This window comes from Sminthopsis crassicaudata, chromosome 2 (genome assembly GCF_048593235.1).
Source record: "Sminthopsis crassicaudata isolate SCR6 chromosome 2, ASM4859323v1, whole genome shotgun sequence".
NCBI lineage: Eukaryota > Metazoa > Chordata > Mammalia > Dasyuromorphia > Dasyuridae > Sminthopsis > Sminthopsis crassicaudata.
The window spans coordinates 336969162-336995868 of record NC_133618.1 but is presented as its reverse complement, the minus strand read 5'-3'; the positions used below and the strand labels follow the sequence as shown (position 1 = coordinate 336995868).

The following is a 26707-nucleotide window of genomic DNA, read 5'->3' as shown; positions in this document are numbered from 1 at the left end:
TTTGTTTTATAAATACATTTTGTGATGTTCAAACATAAAATTTTGAATTTTGCCAGTCTACCCATGTTTCCTAAAGCCAAAGACTTCTTTTTGTGAATTCCCTTTCAACTGCTGGAGTCTGAATAGTACCAGAACCTCCTCACTGCCATTTTGGCTCCTACTAAAAATTGTTGCCTACCTGAGCAGTTCCTAGTCCTCAGGAATATCTTACTATGCCTTCTGGTGAGGGACATTCAGCTACTCCTTCATTTGTCTACCAGAGGTTCTCAAACTATGGCCCTCTAGCCAGATGTGGACCACTGAGGCCCACTGCAAATGGGCTGAGGGGTGGAGACAGAGTGTGAGGTTTTGTTTTTACTATAGTCCGGCCCTCCAACAGTCTGAGGGACAGTGAACTGCCCCCCTATTTAAAAAGTTTGAGGACCACTGGAACTGTGCTACCTCTGAATCAGTACTTATGGATTATGGTTTTCATAGCTATGTTCTTCCTGACTTCCTTTTCTTCTGTACTGTTCTTGGTCTAATGGCCCCCATGCCATGAATTAATAATTCATTTGGATTTTTAGCCTCCTTTAGCTCAGATTTTTTAAAAGTTCTCTTTATAAATGATTCCTTGCCCTATGGAGCTTTGATTCCCTTAGCATGCCCTTACCTAAAGATGTAGGTCACTGCTTTGCTTAAGGTTTTCTAGTGACTCCCTGTTGCCTCTAGAACAACATACCAACTCCTTTGTTTAGTTTGAAGCTCCTCACAATCCGGTTCTTGGGGCAGCTTGGTGGTATAGGAGACAGTGCCAGGCCTAAAGTCGGGAAGACTTCTCGTCCTCAAATCAAATCTGGCCCCAGATACTCACAAGCTGTGTGATTCTACCCATGTCTACCTCAATTTCCTCATCTGTAAAATGAACTGGAGAAGGATATGGATAGATCATGAAGAGTTGGATACAATTGAAAAAGGACTGAGCAACAACTTCATTTCCTATGTATTCTTCTAGGCTGATTTCACATTTCTTTCTTTCATGAACTTCTAACCTATTTGCCTTTCCCTCTCCATTCTGAGAAATTGGTTTTCTTTCAAGGTGCATATCCTACCTACTAGGCTACCTCTATCTACTACAAGGTTTTTCTTCATCTTAGACATTCCTATTCTCTCATACCAAAATTATTTTGTATTTGTATATTTTTTATATTTATTGGTATATGTGATGTTTTACTTTCAATAAAATGTAAGTTCCTTGGTGGTAGAATGTTTCACTGTTACAATAGAATAGGTCTTTAGTGAATTCCTGTCATGTCATAAAAGATGTCCTATGTACAATCCAAGCAAAAGAAAGATTTCTTAATTATAAGATTTTTCAAATCTTCACAGTCACAGATGACAAGGCATCAAGGATGAAATATAACCTGAAAAGAGTTGATTTAACTGTTCACTTTGAAAAAGTAAAGTGGATGAAAAGTACATCTTGCTCAGATTGACATGTAGTTGGATGGATAATACATTAAATCATGCATCAATCTATTAAATTTTAAATGTAAATTCAATTTTTATTGAGCAAAAATATTATCTGTTGTTCCTTCTACAACCCCCATCCCATTAGAAAAAGAAAAGAAATATATATATATATATATATATATATATATATATATAATAAATAAAAATAAATCTCATAACAAATGCGTGGCTAAGCAAAACATATTACATTGATTACATTCAATAATATGTCCCATTCTTCACCCTGAGCCCATCACTTCACTCTCTATCAAGAGCTGTCAGCAAACTTTGTCATTAGTTATATGAAATTATAGTTGGTCTTGATTACAGTTCTTAGGTTTTTCAAAGTGTAGTTATATATAAAGTATTGTCCTGATTCTACTCACTTCATTCTTATAATAGTTCATACAAGTCTTTCCAACTTCAATTCATTTATCTTATATAAACATTATAGATAATTAGTTGTTCTGGGAATTGAATAGTAGGAAGAAATCCAGCAGGATTTCATTTAGGAAACTACAGAGTCTTCAGTGGTTCCAAAGCACTCAAATTCAGCAAACACCTCATCTTTTAAAAAACAAAACAAAACAAAACCCACTCATATATGCCTATTAATATTTTATGATCATAAGTCATGGTACACTAGAATCTCAGAAGGTTTAAATTTCCAAGTAACCTAAAAGGCATTGTAAAGATTATGGGTGGGCATAAATAAACTAAGGAGTATTCACATCTTAGAAATATTGTAAAAACCAATATTACAGATAGTTTGGATTTGTAAAAGGAAATGGTCAGGTATCAAGGATGAAATCAGATATCTAATATGGTATGGTGCTCCTAGTATGCTAAAAGAATAAGAGAAAGACCAGTATGTTGATTATCTAAGGGTTTTTGAGAAAACCTTTATAAAAAACAGGATAGGAAGGCCTAGAGAGATTACTAAATGTAGGAATCATACTGATGAAATCCATGTTAATATACCATAGCTATACAATTGAGAGTGATCTCAGAGTCTTTCTGGCCCAATCCCTTTATTTTATTGGAAATTAAGACCTAAAGAGATTAAGAAACTTTAGGATATACTGAATGTCAACCCCATAAAGGATTGCCTCTCAGATTGCAGTTCCTTTTAGGGGAAAAGGTTTTTCAAATTCTAGATAGTAACCAGTCTAGCTATCTATTATTCAAGCATTTATTAGGTACTGATTTATTAGGTAGCTGTTGTCCATGCTGCAGTTTTAGAACCCTGCATATTTTCTCTCTTCCAATTTATGGAGGAAGCATTGATTAGGAATTCTCATAGTCTGTTATGATATAAGACTCCTACTTACTGTTTTAATACCTTTATTATCTGATTTGGGTGCATTACTTTAAATCTTTCTTTTTCTCAATTTCTCAGCTATTGGAGTTGTGGCTGCTACTTTAATACTTATAATTTAGTGGAAAGAATACTAGTCCTAGAGTTAGCATGCCAAGGTCTCTTGCTATACTGTTGGGTCAACTCTTTTAATCTCTCAGTACTTCATTTTCCACCTCTATAACGTGGCTTAGCAGCAGGCGTTTAGTGACTATGGCCAACTTTGGAGAGTTTCATCTGCAGTTTGGCTAAAGGTAATGTATTCCACTGGCTATACCAACTCTTAAAACCACCTGCTACATCTGTTACATCAGAAGGGACTGCTTTTGAATCATTAAACAAGGATAAATTTTTTCTTTGAGACTTTGAACTTCCTTCAAAATCTTCCTTATGACATTTTGAAGATAAGCCTCACAGGTGGGAAAATACAACAAACTTAAGAAAGGAAAAATTCAAAATGATTTTAGAATTTTATATGAAGCAATAGTCTACTGAATTTATTTTCCTGTTTATAACACTGAGCAGCCCTTAGGGGAAAGTATAACCAATGTGACCTGCAAATTCTGCTTTTCTTCTCCATACCTATTTTATTTGACTTATAAGAGCAGATTATTAATATACATATTAGTGTTATGGACTGATTTTTTAATTAAAGTTTTTTATTTACAAAACATATGCATGGGTAATTTTTCCAACATTGATTCTTTCAAAACCTTTTGTTCTAAATTTTCCCCTCATTCCCCCACCCTCTCCCCTAGCTGGCAGGTGGTCCTTTACTTGTTAAATATGTTAAAATACATTTTAAATCCAATATACATATACATATTTATATAGTTATCTTGCTGTACAAGAAAAATCAGATCAAGAAGGAAAAAAAAGAAAAACTGAGAAAGAAAATAAAATGCAAGCAAATATCAGAGAAAGTGAGAATGCTATGTTGTGTTCCATACTCTGTTCCCACTCTTCTCTCTCTGGATGTAGATGGCTTCTCTTCATCACTGCACAAGTGGAACTGGTTTGAATTATCTCAATGTTGAAGAGAGCCATCTATCTATCTATTAAAGCCCTACACAATCTGCCCAACCTCTCTTTCCAAGTTCCTGATACTTTTCTCTTCCCAAACTCTGCTATTAGCCAAACTGGCTTTTTTTTTCTGTTTTTCACAAGTGGCACTCCATCTCTTGTCTCTGTGCCTTTGCAATGATTCTCTTCCATAGTTCTCCTTCCTTAACTATAACTTAAAGAATCCATATATATACACATTCACCAACTTAATGTGTTATCTATTCTATCTCTATTTTATGTGTACTGGTCTTCTCTGTTGCAATATAAGCTCACTGAAAGTAAAGATTGTTTTATTCTTTGTCTTTATGATGTCCCTAGTACTAAGCATTTATTTATTTTTATTATTTATATTTATTAATACTTGTTGATTGACCAATAAGATATTTTTAGTGATTCCTTAATGGGAACAGAAAGGAGTTAGCTGTGCTCAATACTTTTATAAAAAGTGATCATATATTGGAGCACTTAAAAAAAAAATCACCCTTTACTAATTATAATGCAATTAAAGTATATTTAATAAAAGGTCCCTGCCAGAAAGATTAAAAATTCATTAGAAACTAATTTAAGTCTAAAGAATTGATAGGTCATAGAACAAATCAGAAAATAGAAAATTTCATAAAAGAAGAAAAGTAAAAAAACAGCCAATAAAAACAACTACACACAAAAGCAGAATTCTGAAAAGCAAATAGGCTAATAAAAATGAAAGCAACCCTTCTCACTCACCAAAAACTCCCCACTATCTGATATCAGTGAATAAGATCAAAGTTGGCTCCCTGAAAACTATGATAAAATATATATATGTTTTTGTTACACTAAATTATATTAAAATGAAAAAGAATTCACATCAATTGAAGACAAAATAAAGGAAAGTATTAGAAATTATTTTGCCCAAATGGACAACTTTGATTATATTAAATTAAAAAGTTTTTCCACAAACAAAACCAACAGAAACAAAATTATAAGGAAAGTACAAAGTGGGAAAAATTTTTTACATCAGTTTTTCTGATAAAGGCCTCATTTTTAACATATATAAAGAACTATGTCAAATTTATAAGAATATGTCATTCCCCAATTGATAGTCATAGCATATGAACAGACAATTTTCAGGTCAAGAAATTAAAGCTGTCTATAGTCATATGAAAAAATGCTATAAATCACTATTAATTTAGAGAAATGCAAGTTAAAACAACTCTGAGGTGTGCTACTTCACACCTCTCAGATTGGCTAAGATGTCAGGAAAAGATAATGATCAATGTTGGAGAGGATATGGGAAAATTGTTGCATTGTTGGTGGAGTTGTGAAGTGATCCAACCATTCTGGAGAGCAATTTGGAACTGTACTCATAGGACTATAAAACTGTGACCCTTTTACCCAGCAGTGCCATTACTGGGTCTCTATCCCAAGGAAATCATAAAAGAGGAGAAAGGACCCACATGTACAAAAATTTTTCTATCAGGTCTTTTTGTGATAGCAAAGTATTGGAAAATGAGTAGATGCCCAAAGCTTTCTGCCAAAGCTTTCATATCTAAAATATGTAAGTAACTGATTCAGATTTATGGGAATAGCAGTCATTCCCCAATAGATAAGTGATAAAAGGTTAAGAAGAGGCAGTTTCTTTTTTTTTTTCCTTCAGTAGTATTTTATTTTTACAAATACACATAGTTTTCTGCATGTATTTTTATAAGATTGTGTTCCGAAAATTTTTTTGTCACCTTCCCTTCTTTATTCTCCCTCCCCCAGACTACAAACAGTCTGATTTAGGTAATATATATACAATACTTTTACACATATTTCCATGTTTGCATATTGTGCAAGAAAAATCAGACCAAAAGGGAAAAAACACACAAAAAAGGAAAAGCAAGTAGACCAAAAAAAAAAAAAAGATCAAAAAACTATGATCCACATTCAGTCTCCATAGTTCTCTCTCTGGATGTAGATGGCATTTTCCATCCCAAGAGTATTGAAATTGTCTTGGATCACTGTATTACTGAGAGGAGCTAAGACTATCATAGTTGATCATCACATAATTTTGCTGTATTGTGTATAGTAATATTTCATAACCCAGCTCACTTTACTCTAATATCTGCTCAATTTCCTATTCCTTGCTGTTACAAAAAGAGCTGCTGCATTTTTGCACACATGTCTCTTCCATGATCTCCTAGTAGGGGCACTGCTCAAAGCATATGCACAGTTTTATAACCCTTTGGACAAAGTTCCAAATTGCTCTCCAGAATGGTTGAAATCATTTCAAAAATTTACCTACAATGCTTTAGTATCCCAGTTTTCCCACATTCCCTTCAATATTTATCATTATCTTTTTCCATCATTTTAGCTAATCTAATAAGTCTGAGGTGGTATTTCAGAGTTGTCTTAATTTGCATTTCCCAAATTAATAGTGATTTAGAACATTATTTCATATGATTACAGATGGCTTTAATTTCTTGATCTGAAAATAGTCTTCATATCCTTTGACCATTTGTCAACTGGTGGAATAACTTGTATTCTTATAAATTTGACTCAATTCTCTATATAGTTTAAAAATGAGGCCTTTCAGCCCTTTTTGTAGTGGCTAGAAATTGGAAAATGAATGGATGTCCATCAATTGGAGAATGGCTAAATAAATTGTATACAAATATTATAGAATATTATTGTTCTGTAAGAAATGACCAGCAGGATGATTTCAGAAAGGCCTGGAGAGACTTACATGAATTGATGCTGAGTGAAATGAGCAGGACCAGGAGATCCTTATATACTTCAACAACAATACTATCTGATGATCAATTCTGATGGACGATACCCTCTTCAACAATGAGATGAACCAAATCAGTTCCAATAGAGTATCTGCCTGCATTTTGGATTTCCTTCACAGGCTAATTGTACACTATTTCAAAGTCCGATACTTTAACATATTTAACATGTATTGGTCAACCTGCCATCTGGGGGAAGGGGTGGGGGGAAGGAGGAGAAAAGTTGGACCAAAAGGTTTTGCACTTGTCAATGCTTAAAAATTACCCATGCATATATCTTGTAAATAAAAGGCTATAATTAAAAAAATAAATAAATAAAAATAAGGCCTTTATAAAAAACAGTGGCTGTAAAAATTGTTTACCAGCTCTCTCCCTTCTAGCCTTGGCTATATTGGTTTTGATTGTACAAAAACTATTTAATTTAATGTAATCAAAATTCTTCTTTACTCATAAATTCCTCTTTTCTCCAAAGATCTCCTATCCGTTGCTCTCCTCATTTGTATATAGCATCACCTTTTATGTCTAAATCATGAACCATTTCAACCTTATCTTGGCATAGAGTGTGCAATGTTAGTCTATGCCTAGTTTTTGACACGTTTTCCTAGCAATTTTTGTCAAATAATCCCAGAAGCTAGTCATTGACTGTTGTGTCTTGTGTACCTAACCTATTCCATTAAGCCCCATTACTCCATTTCTTAGCCAGTATCAAATGGTTTTGATAACTGGAACTAACAGTTTTCAAAGGAAGATATCCAAGCCATCAACAATCATATAAAAAAAGTTCCAAATCAGTAATAGAGAAATGGCAATGTCATGAGTTGAATTCTTCTAGAAAAAAATTTGGAACTTCCCCCAAAGCCACTAAACTATAGGTATTTTCTATGTCCAGGTTTTTTTTTGGGTTTTTTGTTTTTGTTTTGCCTATTGTATTTAAAATAAAAAGTAAGCTTTTTATGGGAGGGACTACCATTTTTGCTTTTCATTGAATCCTTAGTGCTTGACATAGAGTCTGGCACATAGTAAGCATTCAACAAATGTTTATTAACCAAGGGGCTGACTTTATATCCTTTAATATAACAATACTGCTGCTAGGCTTCTGTCCTAAAGAGATCAATAAGAGAAGGAAAGGGCTCAGTGTACAATTTATAACAGCCCCTTTTTTTTAGTGGCAAAGAAGAAGGATATTTAATGTGAAATGATGAAAGTGAAAACCTGGGAAAAGTTTAGTGAAACCTGGGAAGAGTTGGATGAACTAATGAGCAGAACTATAACAATTTATTATTTAATAAAGAATAACAACTTTGAAAGAATGATTAGTGTAATGGCCAGTCATGATTCCAGGAATATACTGCCCATCTCCTGACAGAAAGAATTGGTGATTGACTCAATATATGGAATGATAAATACATTTTCAAACATGAGAATGTGAGAATTTGTTTGCACATAATTGTAACTAGTACTTTCTTTTCTTTTTGATTGTTTCAATTTGGGGGAATAGGTGGATAACAGAAGGGCACTAAGGAATAAGTGTAGCCAAAAGAAAAACTAGGAATAGCAAGGCATTGAGACATATTTTATAATGCATAGAGACCAGAAAGAAACCAACAAGTAATACATCTTTGAAAATTACATGATGAATTTATATTTAAAAAGAAAAGATGTAAATAAGATGCACAGTTGCTTGTATAGCATTCTTTTTCTATTCTTTTACATATATGGAAATGCCTGTTTTATTTGGTGTTTGCTATGTTCAGGATACAAATTAATAAAAAAAAATTGTCAAAGGTGAACCGAATTGTCCTGAAAATCTTGGAATGACCTAGCTTTGCCTAATAATACTCTCTTTAGCTTGTTACTTTATAAGCTACCCAGAGACCTAGGGTCCTAGAGACACCCTGGGAGGCCATATTGCTAAAGTCCTACTGTTGATATATATATTCTGGCACCGACGTCAAAACTAGAAAGACAATTAGGCTATCTGTTTGGTTCTAGTATTCACTGGCATTGAATGCTATGGGGAAAAACAATTTATCCTTTATGTAACTAGAGACTTAAATCTGTTTTGTTTTGTTTTATTTTGTTTTTTATTGTTGTTATTATTAATTTTAGTCATTTTTAGCTTTTTATTATCCCATTTGGGGTTTTCTTAGCAAAGATAATGGCATGATTTTTCATTTCCTTCTCCAGTTCATTTTACAGATGAGGAAATAGAAGCAAACAAGCTTAAGTGACTCATCCATAGTCACACAAACTAGGAAGTGTCTGAGGCTGAATTTGAATTTGGGTCATCTGAACCAGGCCCAGTTCTTTCCATTGTGCCCACTTAGCTGCCCTCTAGAACAATCATTTGAAAAATTTGTAAATTTGCTAGATGAATTAAAGGTGACAGTACAATTTTAAATACCTGACCTTCCTCCTACTATTTTTTTTGACCTTTTTAACTTGTTAATGTTTTTTGGGCAGAATCATTCTGTTGCTGGATTTGATGCAATACAGCATGGAGAATTGCTCTTTACTGATGTAGTACAGGGCTTTAAAGAATCTGATGGAAAAACTTTTTTTTTTTTTGGATGGAAAAACTTTGTAACCACATTTCAGACAGTGACACTTTTGTGTTTTTCAGAGCATTATATTCATTGCATCCTACCCAAAATTTCATATTGAGTAGAGCTTCCTTTCCTAGGGGAATGTGAAGAAGGAATTGTTCTCCTGAATCTGCTAACTTTCCTCCACAGTTCCTACCACTCTGTTCAGGTTTCACCAAAACTCTCATTTCCTATAATGGATTCCAGTTCTTTGACACTAAAAAAAGAGCTGCTATAAATATTATTGTACACAGAGTGCTTTACTTGTCTTATTGATTTCTTTGGTGTATAGATAGGCCTAGCAGTTGTATTTCTAGAATAAAGGGTACATAGTTACTTGGTTCACAGGCATTTGTTGAGCATTTAAATAGGCCCTGCCTTTTGCCTCAGTATTTGACTCTAGACCTAGACTGTCTTCAACATGGTAGGTATTTATGATAGTTAATTTTACATAGTCCTAGGAGATTATGAGAGCCTCATTTTGTAAAATCAAATCACTTTGTGAATGGTACTAAGCATGAAGGATGATGCAATAGGGGACTAAGTGAAGCCAGTCAGTGCAATGGAGTTTGGGTGGGAAGTTATTTTCTTTCGTGTTGAATTAGGTTTTTGTAAAACTTCCCTCTGTCAAACATTGTTTGGTTTGATTTGGTATTTTAAACAGTAACTGCTCTCAGTTGTGTTTGTTCATCTCCAGCAGGGGGTCTCTTTTATAAAATCTTTAGTGCCTCTTAGGCTTTTACTTCATCAGTTTTCCTGATTTCCCTTTTTACTTTTAGTTTCAACTTGTTTTAAAGTAAGGAATAATGACAAAACATAACTTTAATATGTAGCTTTTCACATATATGAGTGCTTTTGGTTTTTACAATACCATTATAAGGGAAGTTCTATTAATATCCCCATATTATAGTCCCCATTAGATAGCATATAAGAGACTGAGAGAGGCAGACTGCTAGGATACTTCAAATGGTAAAAATTAGGAGCCAGGCTCTCCTGACTCCAAGGACTGGGCTCTTTTGTGGAAATTTTACTTTTGTGGTTTGTAGGCAGCCAGTCCAGTGGGAAGACCAAATGCTACCTGGAATGATACTCCAGGGTGTTAGGTATTAGGGGTTAGGGGTAATACTTAGTAGTGGTGGGATTAGGCAAGTCATTTAAACTCTTTGAACTTCATTCTTATAAAATAAGGTTAATATTTAGAATATATACTCTACAGGGTTGTTATGAAGAAAGGTCTAAGTAAATGTGAAGCATATTGGAATTAATATCATTACCCTTCATTCTAGATTTGTATTCTGTGTGATTTAGATATTTTGCAGGATAGGGCATCACATTTTAGAGACTCAATCATATCTGCCCTATTCTCTTGAAATAAATTTGTTGTTGGACATAAGTGGGAATCAAAAAAAAAAAAAAAAAAAAAAAAAAAAGACAAACCTAAGCCTTCATTAGACCTACTCAGTGGTGAAATGCAAATAAAGAAGGAAAAGATAAAGGCTGATCTTCCCAACAAATAAGTAGAATTTGACAGAGGAAAACCAGTGAAGAAAGTAGAGGCTGGATAGCATTTTTCTAGGTTATGGGGAAGAAGAGCTTTTTGCAGTTATTTGTTGAATTAGAAAGGTTAGAGAAAGTAGATGTTTAAAAAAGTGTTCTATTTCTACCTCTGCTCTCCCTGTATTTTACCAAAAGAAACTAAGTATACAAATGCGTCCTTCTAGGAATCTCTAAACTAACTAATTTAGTATCCTGTTCAAATTGCACAATGTATGTTCTTACCATAACCCTAGACCCTTGTCTTTTTCTCCAAGGAGGTGATGACCGCAGGGTTCTGCTGTGGCACATGGAACAAGCCATCCACTCCAGGGTCAAACCTGTCCAGTTGAAAGGAGAGCATCATTCTAACATCTTCTGCCTGGCTTTCAATAGTGGGAACACTAAAGTGTTTTCTGGAGGTAAGAGGAAGTGAAAGCCAGGGTCCTGAAGGGGACAGTTAAGTGAAGACCTTTTTAATTTCTTGTTACCATGTTAGGAAGTTACTGACTGCTTAAAGTACTTCTCCTGAGTAAAGATTATACTTTTATTTTGCAAATTTGTGTTTATCAGAGGAGGCAAATAGAAATGGTTTTCCAACCTGACCCGACTTTCTCATTCTTTGGTGAATTAAGAGTAGCAGATTCAATCTTATTCCCTAGTTGCTACCAATGCTAGAGACCATGACTAGAGCTAAGACTAGGATGACTTTTGAGCCATATACTTGTTATGCCTTCTGCCTCTTTGGGCTGCTATTGCTCATACCTCCCTTATAGAATGGGAAATTATTTATTATATGTCTATTCATATCCAAGTTAACTCTTCCAGAATAGGCCTATACACAAAAAGGATTCATTAAATATATATATATATATATATATATATATATATATATATATATATATATATATATATATATATATATATATTTTTTTTTTTTTTTTAGTAAAATGCTCAGTAAAATGCTTTAGTAAAATGGGATTTGCAAATAGAAAAACTTGGATCTAATATTCGCACATTTAAAATCTCAAAATACAAGAACTGTAAGAGACCCTAAATAAGTGATACAGTTCAGCCAACTTATTTTGCAGATGAAACCTTTTATTTTTAAAATTAACTCATTAGATTATGTATTTTGAGAACATTATTTTGTCGTCCTTATTTGCTGTTGACCTTTTTTACATATTGTAACATTCCTATTCTTTCTCCAAATTTATTTTTAAAAATTTTTCCAGTTGACTCTTCTATTTAAGCTCAAAATAGATGACTTTTACAAGAAATTTTTATTAATTTCTAACTTAAAATGTGCATGGAGAAAACTTTTGTTATTAGCCATTTGTTTTTCTTCCTTATAGGAAATGATGAACAAGTTATCCTCCATGATGTTGAAAGGTAAATAGGTTGTTTGTGTGTGAAGGTGATTGATTGCTTCTATAGCACTGAGGCAGATTTCTTGTTGGCCAAAATAATACTCTCTTAAAAAAAAAAAAAAATTAAAGCTGCAAAATTCCTTTTCAAAGAAGGAACGTGTTATAGTTTTATGACCTTATATTATTTTGACAGAAAAGATTTAACAGAGTCACCATAAAATTATTTTTAGTAGAAAACTAAAGGTGAAGAAAGATGCCTAAGTAAAATCAAGTTCTATCATATTCTTTTTTTTTTTAAACCTTCAATCACAATCAGATTTGATAATTTCAAAGTCTTTTCTCCATGTTAGAAACCAAATAACTTGTTTTATAGGATTTTAGAAAAGTAAAAATCAGATTGATCTATTGAATAATTTTGCTAAATTAATAGAAAGGTCAAATTAATGATATTATTGCACATTGGAAAAGTTTTAAAATACTGTAACATATCCTCTATTTTCAAGAATCAAAAAAAAAATTGGGAAGAGTTTTTTTTGGCAGAATATCACTGCCACTTCTCAGTGATTCTATACCTTCTCTCAGTTGAACAAATAAGTACAGTCAGACAAAACAAATCAAACATTGTCTAGGGCTGAAAATGTATGCCTCATTTTCCACCTTTTGTCTGTTTCCTCTCTGAGAGGAACCAGCCATACGTAGCATTGGTTATATCCTTGATCACCATTTTGGAGTTTTTGAGTGGTGTTCTTGGCATTCTTGAGATAGTGGTGTAAACTGTTCTCCCAGTTCAATTTACTTCATCAGTTCATTCAGCTCTTCCCAAGGGAATCTTACTGTCATATTACATGCCTCTTAGAAAAAAGGAAACTAATACTGTCTATGTGACCCTTGGGCAAATCTTCATCTCTCAGTGCCTTAGACAGCCCTTTAAGACCATTTGCTGTTTCAGATCTGAATCAATTAGAGAGAATTTCCTTTTGAGGAGATCACTCACTAATGACATAATAGGTACAGTCCAAAGGAAAAAAAAAGCCACAATTAATTGTCACATAATTGCTAGATTTAGATAACTTCCCTCACAAATAAAACATGTATGCCAGAAGGGTAGAAGTCTGCGTATGTGTGTGTCTCTCTCTTTCTTCTGCTCTGTCTCTCAGCAGCGAGACCTTGGATGTATTTGCCCATGAAGATGCAGTCTATGGTCTTTCTGTGAGTCCTGTGAATGATAACGTTTTTGCCAGCTCATCAGATGATGGGCGGGTTCTCATCTGGGACATCCGGGAGTCTCCCCATGGAGGTGAGTACCTTGGGTAAACACTCTTTAGTTCCTTTAGTTTTGTCAGTTGGTAGACCTCAGAGAGGGGAACAGTGTCAAGGGCAGAAAGACAAAAGATTTCCACATAGAGAGGAAACAAAAAAATAACTAGTGTGTATGTGCACATGGCAATACTGAGGCAAGATGATGACTGGGAATTTAGTTCAGTGTTCTAGATATAATAGTATGCTTGAGTTAATAGACATAGATATATAGATATGTGCATATGCACACACACACACACACACACACACACACACACACACACACACATACATACATATCTCCGTGAGATATTAGGGGAACAATCAGTTGACATCCCCTAACTCTTTTTGCTCAAACAATCAGCTTGAAATGACATCCCCTAACTCTTTTTGCTCATCCTCCTAAATATCCAGATAAATGCCATATATAAGCTAGCATGTCAGTAAATCAGCAAGTATTATAAAGTACCTACTATTTTTACCAGGAAGATACAAAGAAAGGTAGCATATAATCCTTGCCCTCAGGAACTCGCACTCTAATGGGGGAAACAAAATGCAAACAACTCTGGTACAAACAAGAAATATACACAAGATAAACTGGAGATGAGGAACAGAGGGAAGGCAGTAGCATTAAGTGGGATCAGGAAAGGCTTCTTGTGGAAGGTGAGATTTCAGGTAGGCCTCCATGGAGGCCAGGAGGTAGAAATGAAAAGAGAGAGAGTTCCAGGTATGGGGGACAGCCCATGAAAATGCATGTAGTCAGGATATGAATTAGGAGTAGCAAGGAGACCTGTCACTGAATCAGAGTGTGTGGGGATGGGGAGAAATAGGGTGAAAGAAAATTAAGAAGGTTACAAAAGGCCAAGTTATGAAGGGTTTTGAATCCAGAACAGAGAATTTCCTATTTGATCTTGTAGGTAATAGGGAGCCATTGACATTTATTAAATGAGGGAATGGGAATGGAAATGGAAAGACATAGTCATACCTTTGCTTCAGGAAGTTCACTTTGGCAGCTGAATGGACTGGAGGAAAGAGAGACTTGAGGCAGAGAACCAGCTAGAAGAATGTTGCAATAATTCAGTGATAAGGGCTTGAATCAGAACGATGGCAATGTTCTGACATTCCTCTGGAAGTGAAAGGAGTGAATATGAAAGATGTTACAAAGGTAAAAATCAGTACAACTTGACAACAGTTTGGATATGAGGAGTGAGAGAAAATGGGTAGTCAAGGATGTCACCTCGGATGCAAGCCTGGGTGACTGGGGTCAATGATGGTACCCTCAACAGTAATAGGGAAGTTTGGAAGAGGGAAAAAATAATGAGTTGTGGTTTGGATATATTGGTTTTTAAGATATCTTCTGGACTAGATCTAGTTCAGTAAATAGTTAGAGATATGTTGTTGTTTTTTTTTTGTTTGTTTGTTTTTACTAATTCTCCCTATTTTTTGACACTTCTCTATGATCTCTGACCAGTTATCTTCTCTTCATAATTGAGCTCATCAGGTGAAATATCCTATATTTCCTTTATTATCCAATTTCCTTCCCCAGTTCATTTTATAAATGTGAAAACTGAGGCAAACAAAGTTAAGTGACTTGCACAGTAAGTGTCTCAGGCTAAATCTGAATTCAAGAAGACAGACTCTAGGCCAGGCGCTCTATCCACTACATGACACAGATGGAATAAAAATTACTTCACTGGTCAGGACATTCACTGGTTATTACAGAGGTAAAATTTACCTTCCATGACATAGTGTTTTGCCTGTCCAACTCTGAAAATGTCTCAGGTTGAGTATGTAATATGTTACTTCACTCACATACTTTTATTTGCCCATGTATAGCCCAAAAATGCACATAAACTTGAATAATTTTTTTTCTACAGAGCCCTTCTGCCTGGCAAACTATCCATCAGCCTTTCATAGTGTCATGTTTAACCCTGTGGAGCCCAGGTTATTAGCCACAGCCAACTCAAAGGAAGGAGTAGGTCTCTGGGATATTCGGAAACCTCAGAGGTAAGCTGTTTTCCTTTCCTTTACCAGTCATGAGAACTATCCAACTGCCTACTTTCTTGAATGAAATGATCAGCTTCAACCAGAAAGCAGTAGCCAAGATCTCTGCATACCAGTTTTGAATGAAAGGGGTTTTAGAACACACTTTTTTTTCTTAATTATTTCTTAAAATATACCAGTTTTCACCATCATGGTAAGTATGGGCCTATTAAAATAAGCATATGCATTCTAATGCAGTGCTCCATGGTATTAGGTAGGACTCACTGGGGACCTGTTGTAGCCATTCCTATTATGTAGAGAATGCCTGTCCTAAACTTATGTTGTTGTTGTGAATATTTTCTATTGACATGCCAATTCTTACCAAAGAAAATGGCTATAATGAGTATTTCCAAATAAACTAATTTCTTTGATTAAATGGTGAAATGTAAAAAATTTTAGTTCAGAAAAACATGATTTCATTGTTTTCAGCATTTTGTAAATATCCATCTATACCTTTTGTCATCTGGTAAATTTATCTAATGCTTCTGAGGAAATTTGATTGGCACGGTAAAAAAAAAAATTTGTCTTATTAATTTGAGTTCTGTAATTCTAAAATGAAAATGACAATACTATCAAAATGATTATTTGTCTGTGGGAATTAACATGATGTGGTGAAAAAAAGCAATGAATTTGGAGTTGGAACTTGATTCCTGTCTTCTCTGCTGATGGGGCCAGTGTTTGAGGCAGGTCCCTTAGTTTTCCTGTCCTTTTTTCCATACCTAAGGGAACTGGATGAATTGATCTCCAAAGGCCTTTTCAACTTTAAATCTTGAATTCTGTAAATTCTATTTTTTTACTTGGATGTGTCTTGAAGGTGAAAGCAGAAGGCAATAAGCATTTATGACTCCTGCTATGTGTCAGGCACTGTGCTAAGCACTTTTTAATTATATTATATTTTATTTTTTGCTGAGGCAATTGGGGTTAAGTGACTTGCCCAGGGTCACACAGCCAAGAAGTGGTAAGTGGCTGAGGCCAAATTTGAACTCAGGTCCTCCCAACTTCAGGGCTAGTGTTCTACCCACTGAGCCACTTACCTGCCCCTGTGCTAAGTTACCTCATTTCAACCTTGAGAGAACAAGGCTAAATGATTTTATCAAAAACACCCTTTCTCCCCTTTTCCCTGTTTTGTTTTGAGTTTTGTTTTGTTTGTTTTTTCATAAAGTAAAATCCTCTCCTTTGATTTCAGTCTTTGTAATCATTACTCTTATGAGCAAACATATAAAAAGTTTTTATTTGCTTTTTATTTTATTTTTTACTTTTATTTGCTATGTATTCCCCTCCCTCCCTTTATTTCCCTCACCTAATCCCTCACAAGCTCTCAAAATGTATACATAGCTTTTGGTTTCAGAAGGATGAAATGAGCAACTGGCAATTATAATGAAATATTTAGTCATTTAAGTTGAATAGCTTATCACCAGCACTAAGAGAAAATTATGATTCATTCATCATCCTCAATGGATTTCTTATAGAGTATTATGTTTTGACTCCTCTTTTTACTAGTCCCTCCCTTGTATAATGCTTATTGTCTTGGGTAATCCATTGTGTAGGTCCATAGAGAAGGCTAATAATTTATGTAGAAAGTTTATTGTAAAACTTTTGTTTGGAATAAAAGAGACTAGAATTTTTAACTACTTCTTAGGAAAGATGGGAATTAGGGGGCTTATGCTACTTTTTCTTGCAGAGTTCACCAGGCCATTTAATTTCTTTCTTTAAAATTTTTTTTATTGTTATATACTTAACACAAATATACATTTTTCCAGATGAAGAACAGAAAGAGTGACTGCATGATATTGAATCTTTACTACATATAGCTTGTTTTAATTTTTAAAAATATTTTCAAAGTCAATATGGTAGTTTCAACTCTGTCCTTATCTATGTCCTATTTTGAACTTTTTTCTGTTCTTTGTCTCTCATTTTTAAAAATAATGATTCTTCAGTTCTTTCCTTTGCTTCTTTTTAAATTGAAGTATCACCTTTTCTTCTATCTTGATGCTATGTGCCCCCCCCCAAAAAAAAAATCTCTCCTTTGTAATAAATAAATATAGTCACAAAACAGGTCCATACACTCCAGGCTATTTGTTGTGCCTCCTAAATCTAAGACTAATATCAATCTCTCAGGGCTGTTGAGAAGGCCTGATTTTGGCAACCAAAGTCATAACGGTCCTGAATTCTTCAAGAGTTTAAGCTGTATTTAAATAGATTCAGAGGTTAAGAATTATCTTAGACACGCTTGCAGATGACTCATCAGACTTATGTACATGTGAGTTTACTTTAGGAAACTTGATTACTGTGACTAAAAGCAGCTTATAAAAAGGGGATAAAATTGAGGTTCAGACCCTTCTTGACTAATCTGAGCCTCATTTCCTCATTTGTAAAATAATATAAGAAAATTCATTAAATGTTTTGATGAAATTTAGGTGTCCTACATCTGTTATGTTTCCCTGATCTATTGTTCTAATTACCTTGTGAGAAAGAAAAATAGTCTGCCATAACTTAACATTTGTGTAAAATAGTGGCCTCAAGGGATGTCTTTCCCTTTCTAAAAACTTGACTTATAGACTACTTTTCACCCCCCACCCCCCTTTTTTTTTTCTGGAGAATTTGCTTCGTATCAGTCTTGTTTTTCTCTCTAGTTTGCTTCAGCTTCTCAGAGTTTACCAACAGTGATCAAAAATCACATTCAAGAATTTTTTTATTATTTATTTATTTATTTATTAAGTACTTAAGAGAGACAGTATATTATATTAGAGCCAGAGAGAATTGACTTCGTCTTTCCTGTGTTACATACTGGTTGTGTGACCCTAAGCAAGTCACTTAACCTTATAGAGACCTAGGTAACTCTCTAAGACTGTAGGTTGCAAAGAAGGTACTAATATTTGCTGAGAAAAGATATTCTAGGAACTTTCTACACCAATGAAATTGAATGTCCAATCATTTTCCTTTACTTAATCTTCTCTTGTTTAATAAATGTGCTAAATGCTAAGAGTACAAAAATAAAAATTAATAGTTCCTGTCCTCAAGGAGCTTACATTCTACTGGGAGGAAATTCAGGATTTAATAGCTGCAGAAATCAAAAGATGTTTTTCATGAGGAGTATCATCTGTGCTGATCCTTAAAGGAAGATAAAGATTCAGAGAGGCCAGAGATGAGAAGAGTCATTGGCAGAGAAATGATCATTGAGACCTTGAGTTTAGATGAAAATGAGGAGAGAATGTCTAAAGGGGACCCAGGACAGAGACTTGGGGAGACATCTTGCAGAGGGAAGACAAATGAAGAACCTGGATGCAATATGGACATAATCCAAAGGAAAAGAGAGTAAATAGAAAGGGAGGGAAGATCAAGCCTGGGGAGTTTCAGATCAATCAATTAGAATGACCAGTTCTTTTAAGACCATGACAGATCAAGTCTTCAGATGAAGACTTGAAATATTATTGGGGGCAGCTAGGTGCTCCCTTACCACAGCTTGACTTATGTATGGCATTCAGTTCCCATTTAATAATTTTTCTCTTACAAATATTAAAATCATTATTTTTGATAAAGAAAACAGAAGCAGAGTAGGCCTGTCTTCTTTACATAGTCCTTTATCATGTTTTCATTGACTTTGTACAGAGATCCTCCTCCAGATCCTGTGCTATAGCCAAAGGGGTCTCAAATGGGGTGTCCAGCAAGACATCTTAAACTCAGTTATGTCCAAAACATAACTCATCTTTTCCCTTAAATCCTCTTATGATCCTGCCTTCCCTATTACTGTAGAAGGCATTACCATCCTCCTAATTCCTTAGACTTTGTTCTCCTCCTGTTGATCTCACCTTTGCAACATATTTGTATATGCTCCCTTTTCTCTAGCACTGCTATCAGTCTAGTACAGACTGTCATTATTTCATGCCTTCATTATTGTCATAGCCTGCTGGTAGGTCTGGATGCCTTAAATCTCCCCCCCTCCAATTCATGTGATTTTCTTAAAGTAGAGGTTCAATCATGTCACATACATCCTAACTCAGCAAGCTGCAGTGGCTCCATGTTTCCTCCAGAAACACAAAATGCTTTGTTTGGCATTCAAAGTCCTTCCTTACCCAGTCCCCTGCTAGCCTTCCTGAATTATATCTTACTTCCCAACATGTAATCTTTGATCCATTGACACTGGCCTCCTAGCTGTTCCATGAATAAGGCACTCCATATCTTAGCTCTGGGCATTTTGGCTGTCTCCCCCCCCCCCCCCCCCCCCCCGTGCCTAAAATGCTCTCTTTCCTCTGCTCAGACTTCTAACTTCTCTGAATTCTCTTAGGCCCCAACTAAAATCCCATTTTCTAAAGGAAGCTTTTCTCAAACCCTCTAAATTCTAGTGCCTTTCCTCTTGTTAATTATTTTCTCTGTATTTTATATATAGCTTGTTTTGGCTGTATTTGTTTGCCTGATGTCTCCTCCATAGATTGTAAACTTGAAGACAAGGACTGTCTTTTGTCTTTCTTGTGTATCCTCAGTCCTTAGCACAGTGCCTGGTGCATAGTAAATGCTTAATAAATATTTATTGACTGGTTCTTTCTCATTTTTACTCACCTTATGTTTAACTGCTTCTTGGCTTTCTCCTCTGTGTTCCCTCTTTTTCTTAAATTTTTTGAAGAAATTTTGTTCTTTTCCTGTAAAGGCTCTGTAACACTGTTGCTGCTTTAACCAAATCTGAAGAATATTCACTTTTCACCACTGAATGTGTTGTTGCTGTCTTAGATTGTGCCCTTGTGTCATCTTGCTACTTCAAGGATAGCAGCTTTGAGGGCAAGTGGTACCATAGAGCATTCTATGATGAGAGATTGCTATTAAAAAGAAATAGAAATATTCCAGTTGTTTTAGGGGTAGGCTGTAGAACTCTTGACTTTATAGATTGGTGTTGAGGATATGTCCTCTAAGACTTGAAGGAAAATAAAACTTTTGACTTTTTGACTTTTCACCTTCCCAGAGCCCTGATTTGATACTTAGAGCCTCAATCCTTGACTGAGTTCATCTTCACTTGAAATAGAGTGAGGGCAACTCATTCTATTCCTTCTGAACCCTATTTCATTTGATGTGTGAAATTGTGTTTGGGACATCTGAGAGTTGGGGGAAAAAAAGTGATTCCCAATAGGATATGGAAGGTCATTTTTTATTTCTTCTTATGAATTATATAGACTTGTTGGTTAGTATCTTTTTCCCATACTCTCTACAAGCACACCAAAATAACACAAGGCTTTCCATATAAACTTTTGTGATGTTCCTGTTGTGGGAGTGTTAATAGGGAAGGTTAATTAAAAAAAAAGGGGGGTATCTCTTTTTGAATTTCAGGGAACTTTCTTCTTCTTCTTAATGATCCCTAGGTCTCATTTGAGTCCTAGTCTGTTTGTTCTTGTTTATAATTTGGGCCTTAAATAGGTTTTTTTGTCTCATCTGGATTTGATATAGTGATTAAAGACATTAAAAGGACTGCTGACCTGAATAAAGAGCAATTTGAGAAACAAAATCCTTCTCAGATGATGAGTTCTGAGTAACTTTCTGGGATCTGTTAATGAAGCCATCCATTTACCTCTCAATCAGTCAGTCGACATGCATTTATGTTAGTGATTTCTCTGCTTTTAAAAGAGGGGCACTAATCAGAAGACTGGCTGCTTCCTTGTTATTCTGGGAGTTACATAGTTGGGGGCCATCATTATTTTTGTCAGCAAATCTTTTTTTTTCCTTTTTTTTTTCCCCCTGAGGCTGGGGTTAAGTGCCTTGCCCAGGGCCACACAGCTAGCAAGTGTTAAGTGTCTGAGAGCAGATTTGAACTCGGGTCCTCCTGACTTCAGGGCTGGTGCTCTATCTACTGCACCACCCAGCTGCCCCTAGCAAATCATTAAGACATTTTGCTGGATACTGAGGCAGAGAGAGAGATATAAAAATAAATAAAATGTGGTTCCTTCTCTCAAGAAGGTTACTATGTAGTAGGGTAGGTTAAAAAAAAAAAACACAAGCAGTTACCATAGAGGTGGATTAAGTAGCTTCTTTTTTTTTTCCTGCTTCTACTAAAAGCTATTAATTGGCAGTACTTTGCCACAAATTCCATCTTAAATTAATGGAAAAGAGGTAGCCAAATTGTAGCTTCCTGGGGTTTCTTTTTTCTTTCTTTTCTTTTTTCCCCCATTCATTTGTCAGTGGAAAGTAAGCCTTGTCACCTTCCTGGCAGCTTCACACAAGAGAGATGGAGCGCCCTCTTTTGGCAAAGCTAGTGATATGAATAATAGTAGTTCTTTCCTCTGCTTTGGGCTTTCACTTTACAAGTCTTATCTACTCTTCTAGAATGTAGGAGCTGGGGAGGAGAGTACACATGGAACGCTGATCAAGAAATGACAATGGGTTGGTACCCACGTAGTATTTACATAGCAAGGAGTCCCAAGGTTTCCAAACCCATCATGAAAATATAAAACAGAAACTTCAAAAGTGAAATAAAAATCTGTGTTTGGCTTCAGACAGTGTTCATTATAACTTGATAGGTCTACAGGGAAGTCTTGTCCACTCCTGTTTATAATAAGGACTCAAAGGTAAACAGGAAAAAGTCCGCAAAAGAGTTTTGCAGAATCTTAACAGTTCTGAAACAGAAAACTTGTGTAGAATTTTTTTGTGCTTCATACCAGGTACTTGAAAATCAAAGAACACTATAAAGAACTAGGTGCTATGTGTTCTTGGGGCCCATGGTTCCTGAAAGATGGGATGACAGTGACTAGAATAAACAAGAATCTGAAATTTTGAAAATGAGCTATAATGAAAGAGATTGAGAAGCTGTAGGAAAATTAGAAGTAGAGTCTGAATTCAAAGCAAAAAAGTGGTAAATTAGGTCCTGTTATATTCATTAATATGCTAATATTTTGTGTGTGCTTTTTTTCCCCTCCTCTTTTGAAGAAAAGTAGGTGATTTGGATAGTATCAGTAAAATAAGGGAGATCTTGGTTCTGGTCCTCATTCTAGGTTTGTGAAACAATGCTAGAAGTTATAGAAAGATTTAATTCTAGATTCTCTTTGCTATTTTCTAGCCTTGCTTTGATTTCTTTCCTGTCTTTTCCATCTGTCTACCATCCTTCAAACATGATCCTAAATGCTGAGTTTAACACTGTTTTTTTTTTTTATTATTATTGCTGTACATCATTTTTAAAGTTTTTATTTAGTATCTTATTTTCCCCCAGTTAAAACATGTAAAAATAATTTTTAACACTCTTGAGTTTCAAATTCTTTCTCATTGAGAAGGCATTCAATATAAGTTATATGTGTATGTTCATGCAAACATTTCCATAATAGTCATGTTAACCCTGAAGAAGACTTCAAGAGTCTTCATCAGTAGTGGAATTCCTCTAGAAATCTGGTTATATTGGTAGATGGGGAAGAAAAGTATATATTTTCTTAACTCATAGTGTATTTCATAGTTCTTGAACTTCTCTAAGAATGAACATAATTGAATTAGAAAGCTGGTTTCACACATGTAAAATGTATAAGATTGCCTGTCATCTAGGGGAGGGAATAGAGGGAGGGAGGGAGGGGAAAATCTGAAAAAATGAATACAAGGGATAATGTTATTAAAAAATTACTCACGCATATATACTGTCAAAAATGTATAATTATAAAATTAATTAAAAAAAAAGAAAATAATAAAAAAAAAAAAAGAAAGCTGGTTTCAGTTCATTATTGAACCAGTTGGAACTTAGATTGTAAATACATGGACATTAGCTAATTTACAGATTAGGAGATTGTTCTTACCTTGATATTTCTTAATGGTTTGTATTTTTATAATTATCTTCATTAGGAGTTCCTTTAAAGGGATGCTATTAGCCTGAGGGAATAAGGCATAGCACAAACATAATTTATTACATTTCCAGGCTCAATAATTAACATTTCAATAGGCTAATTCTCCCAAGTGGGAAAAAAAAAGTAACTACTTGTTAAAGAAAACATTAAGTAGAGAATAATAGGCACAATCCAAAATATTAGCTAGCTGTGGAATAATAGCTTTCACATATATCACAAACAATCTTGTTTTTCACTGGACAGATTTTTGAGCATTTCTCTACTACAAGGTTAAAGGGGCTAGAATAGCATTTCCTGCAAATAAGTTGATAATTCTCACCAGATGGTTGGTCTAAAAAGTACTTCAGTTTTGAATGTCACCTTAGCCTATGGAGTCAACACAGTATTTTGGAAAGAGTTGTTTAACTTGAAATCAGGAAAACTGAGGTACAAAAAAAAAATCTACCCTCTTGCTGCTAAGTAGTTCTGTGATAGTGAATAAGACATTTAACTTGTTTGAACTTAAGGCAACATGGTATTAGGTAGAATTTATATAGTGCTATCTGGTTTACACAGGTCTTTACAAATTATCTTATCCTTAAAACAACCCAAAAGATAGATACTATTATCCCTATCTTACAGACAAGGAAACAGAAGACAAAAAAAAAAAAAAAAAAAAAAGCTAAGTGACTTTCCTAGGATCATATGTGTAGTAAGTGTTTGAGGCAGGATTTTAATTCAGGTCGTCTTGATTCTAGGTCCTGTTCTGTATTCACTGAGACATGTAGCTTTAAATATCTTTTCTCCTTCCTTCCCTAACTATCAAGCAATCTTTTAGTTTTTTCAAACCATCTCTTGTAACAAAGATTAAAAAATAAAAAGGGGGAAGAAAAGACAATTTAGAAAAAAGCATCCAAAACATCAACTATGTCTTGACAGTATCCTATTGTTCATTTGTTTCAGTCATACCTGACTCTTCATGATTCCATTTAGGATTTTCTTGGGCAAAGGTTTGCCATTTCCATCTTTAGCTCACTTTACAGATAAGAAAATTGAGACAAACAGGATTCAGTGACTTACCCTGAATCACACAGTCAGTAAGTGTCTGGGGCTAGATTTGAACTCAGAAAGATGATTTCAGGCCTGACTGTTGCTTTATAATGTAGTTCTAGATCAGGTACAGCTAGACCACCTTCATTTAATTTTTTTTTCATTACCTCCCTTGAAATTCTTGACCTTTTGTTGTTCCATATGAATTCTGTTGTTATTTTTTCTAGGTCATTAAAATAGTTTCTTGGGAGTCTGATTGGTATAGCATTAAATAAATAGATTAGTTTAGGGAGTATTGTCATCTTAATTATATTTGCTCGGCCTATCCAAGAGCACTGAATGTCTTTCCAGTTATTTAAATCTGACTTTATTTTTGTGGCAAGTGTTTTGTAATTTTGCTCATATAATTCCTGACTCTCCTTTGGTAGATATATTCCCAAATATTTTATACTATCGACAGTTATTTTGAATGGAATTTCTCTTTGTATCTCTTGCTCTTGGATTGTGTTGGTAATGTATAAAAATGCTGAGGATCTATGTGGATTTATTTTGTATCCTGCAACTTTGCTAAAATTCTGAATTATTTCTAATAGCTTTTTAGTAGAGTCTTTGGGGTTCTCTTAAGTATACCATCATGTCATCTGCGAAAAGTGATAATTTGATTTCCTCATTTCCTACTCTAATTCTTTGAATCTCTTTCTCAGCTCTTATTGCTGAGGGTAGACAATATTGAATAGTAATGGTGATAGTGGGCAACCTTGTTTCACTCCTGATCTTACAGGGAAAGGTTCTAGTTTATCGCCATTACATATGATGTTTACTGATGGTTTTAAATATATGCTCGTTATTATTTTAAGGAATAGTCCATTTATTCCTTTACTCTCAAGTGTTTTTAGTAGGAATGGATGTTGGATTTTATCAAATGCTTTTTCTGCATGAGACCAGTTTTGAACTTAGGTCCTCCTGACTTCAGAACTGGTGCTCTATCCACTTGTGCCACCTAGCTGCCCCGTATACATATCTCTTAAGGAATAATACCTTGAAACAGATTAATTTGCTCAGTAATATCATGCTGTGTTATATCACCTTAGATTGATTAAGCCAATAACCCTAGTGTCTTGGAGATCATCTCCAACTAATTCTTGAAAAAAGGCATTTCTACAATATCCCCAATAAGTGGTCAGATAGCTTCTTGCTTGACCCAAATCACTTGATACTTTTTTTTGTTTTCTTATACCACAGTCTTTTCCCTGTTAATAGAACCCTATCTTGTAACAACAACAACAAAAAAAACCACATTAAGTAAAATCAACCAAGACAGGAAATGTCTGACCTCCTACACAATTATCTGTAGCTGTTAATTTCCCAGTTTGCTAACTAAAGGGAAAAAAAATATGTGTTTCATCTACTTAGATTTGTGATTGTATATTAAATTCAACTTCCCTTGAATTGGTTTCATTTGAATATATCTTCTTAATATACAATACTGTTCCCCCTTGCCTTTCTTGTCTGCTTTTTAAATAAAGGTATTTAGTGTCATGAAAAATTTTTCATCCCACCAAATCTCTAATGTGACCTTTAAGATGAAATTAATTTTGTATTTAGAGCCTCTAGTTGATCCTTATTTGTTTTATAAACTTTAGGCATTTGTATGTATATTGACATTTGGTACCATAGGTTTTTACTACTGTCTCCTTTCTTGAAATTTTGTTTTCTCTGAACTTTTGAATGTCTTGTGATCTATTTTTTCTTTTATTAAAAGTGATCCTGGATTCTTAAGGGCAGTGTTAGAATATAACTTCTGGCATGTTTTTCTGAATTAGAAAGTCTCCCTGTATGGGCTTGAATAATGACTATTTGCTGAGGAAAAAGCCTGGAGGCCAGGTCGGGTAATATTAGAGAACTGGAGCAGGCATTCTGTCATATATTTGAGATTCTGGGAAAATCACTTAACCTTCAGTGCCTTAGGCAATTTTCTTAAGAATATAAGTTTTACTACAAGTGTCAATCTGCATTGGTAGAGGACCTGAAGTAGGAGCTCCTCATACTAATGGATTCACAGGTCTAATTATAACAAAACAAAAAATCCTTAGAACTCATTGAGTTACTATATCAATTAAAGTATGTTGAGCAGGAAGGAGCTAAGGAGTGAATGATGAATGGGGGGGGGGGATCCATTATTGAATAAGAGGTAGAGTTCAGAGAGCATATTTGGAAAATTACATTGTACTTTTAGTGATTCCGAACTACTCCTCATCTCAAAGTCCTAACTTTGAAACACCAATGTTCTTCCAGAAATATGACTGTGATTGTTAGAACATTATGAGCTGGGTTTGAAAAGATCTAGATTTAAGGAACCAAAATGAGATTAGGGTTTCTGGTTGTC

The 26707-nt window shown here is 34.7% G+C and overlaps 1 protein-coding gene across 2 annotated transcripts in view; it reads left to right on the top strand.

Moving 5' to 3' along the window:
• The window catches only part of DCAF5 (DDB1 and CUL4 associated factor 5), a 141827-nt gene that overhangs the window by 29972 nt on the left and 85148 nt on the right, over nucleotides 1-26707 (top strand). For both annotated transcript variants that reach the window (XM_074290471.1, XM_074290472.1), the window contains 4 exons: nucleotides 11057-11200; nucleotides 12134-12170; nucleotides 13306-13445; nucleotides 15325-15454. In XM_074290471.1, coding sequence (XP_074146572.1) covers nucleotides 11057-11200; nucleotides 12134-12170; nucleotides 13306-13445; nucleotides 15325-15454 — 451 coding nt within the window. The remainder of the gene's footprint in view (nucleotides 1-11056; nucleotides 11201-12133; nucleotides 12171-13305; nucleotides 13446-15324; nucleotides 15455-26707) is intronic.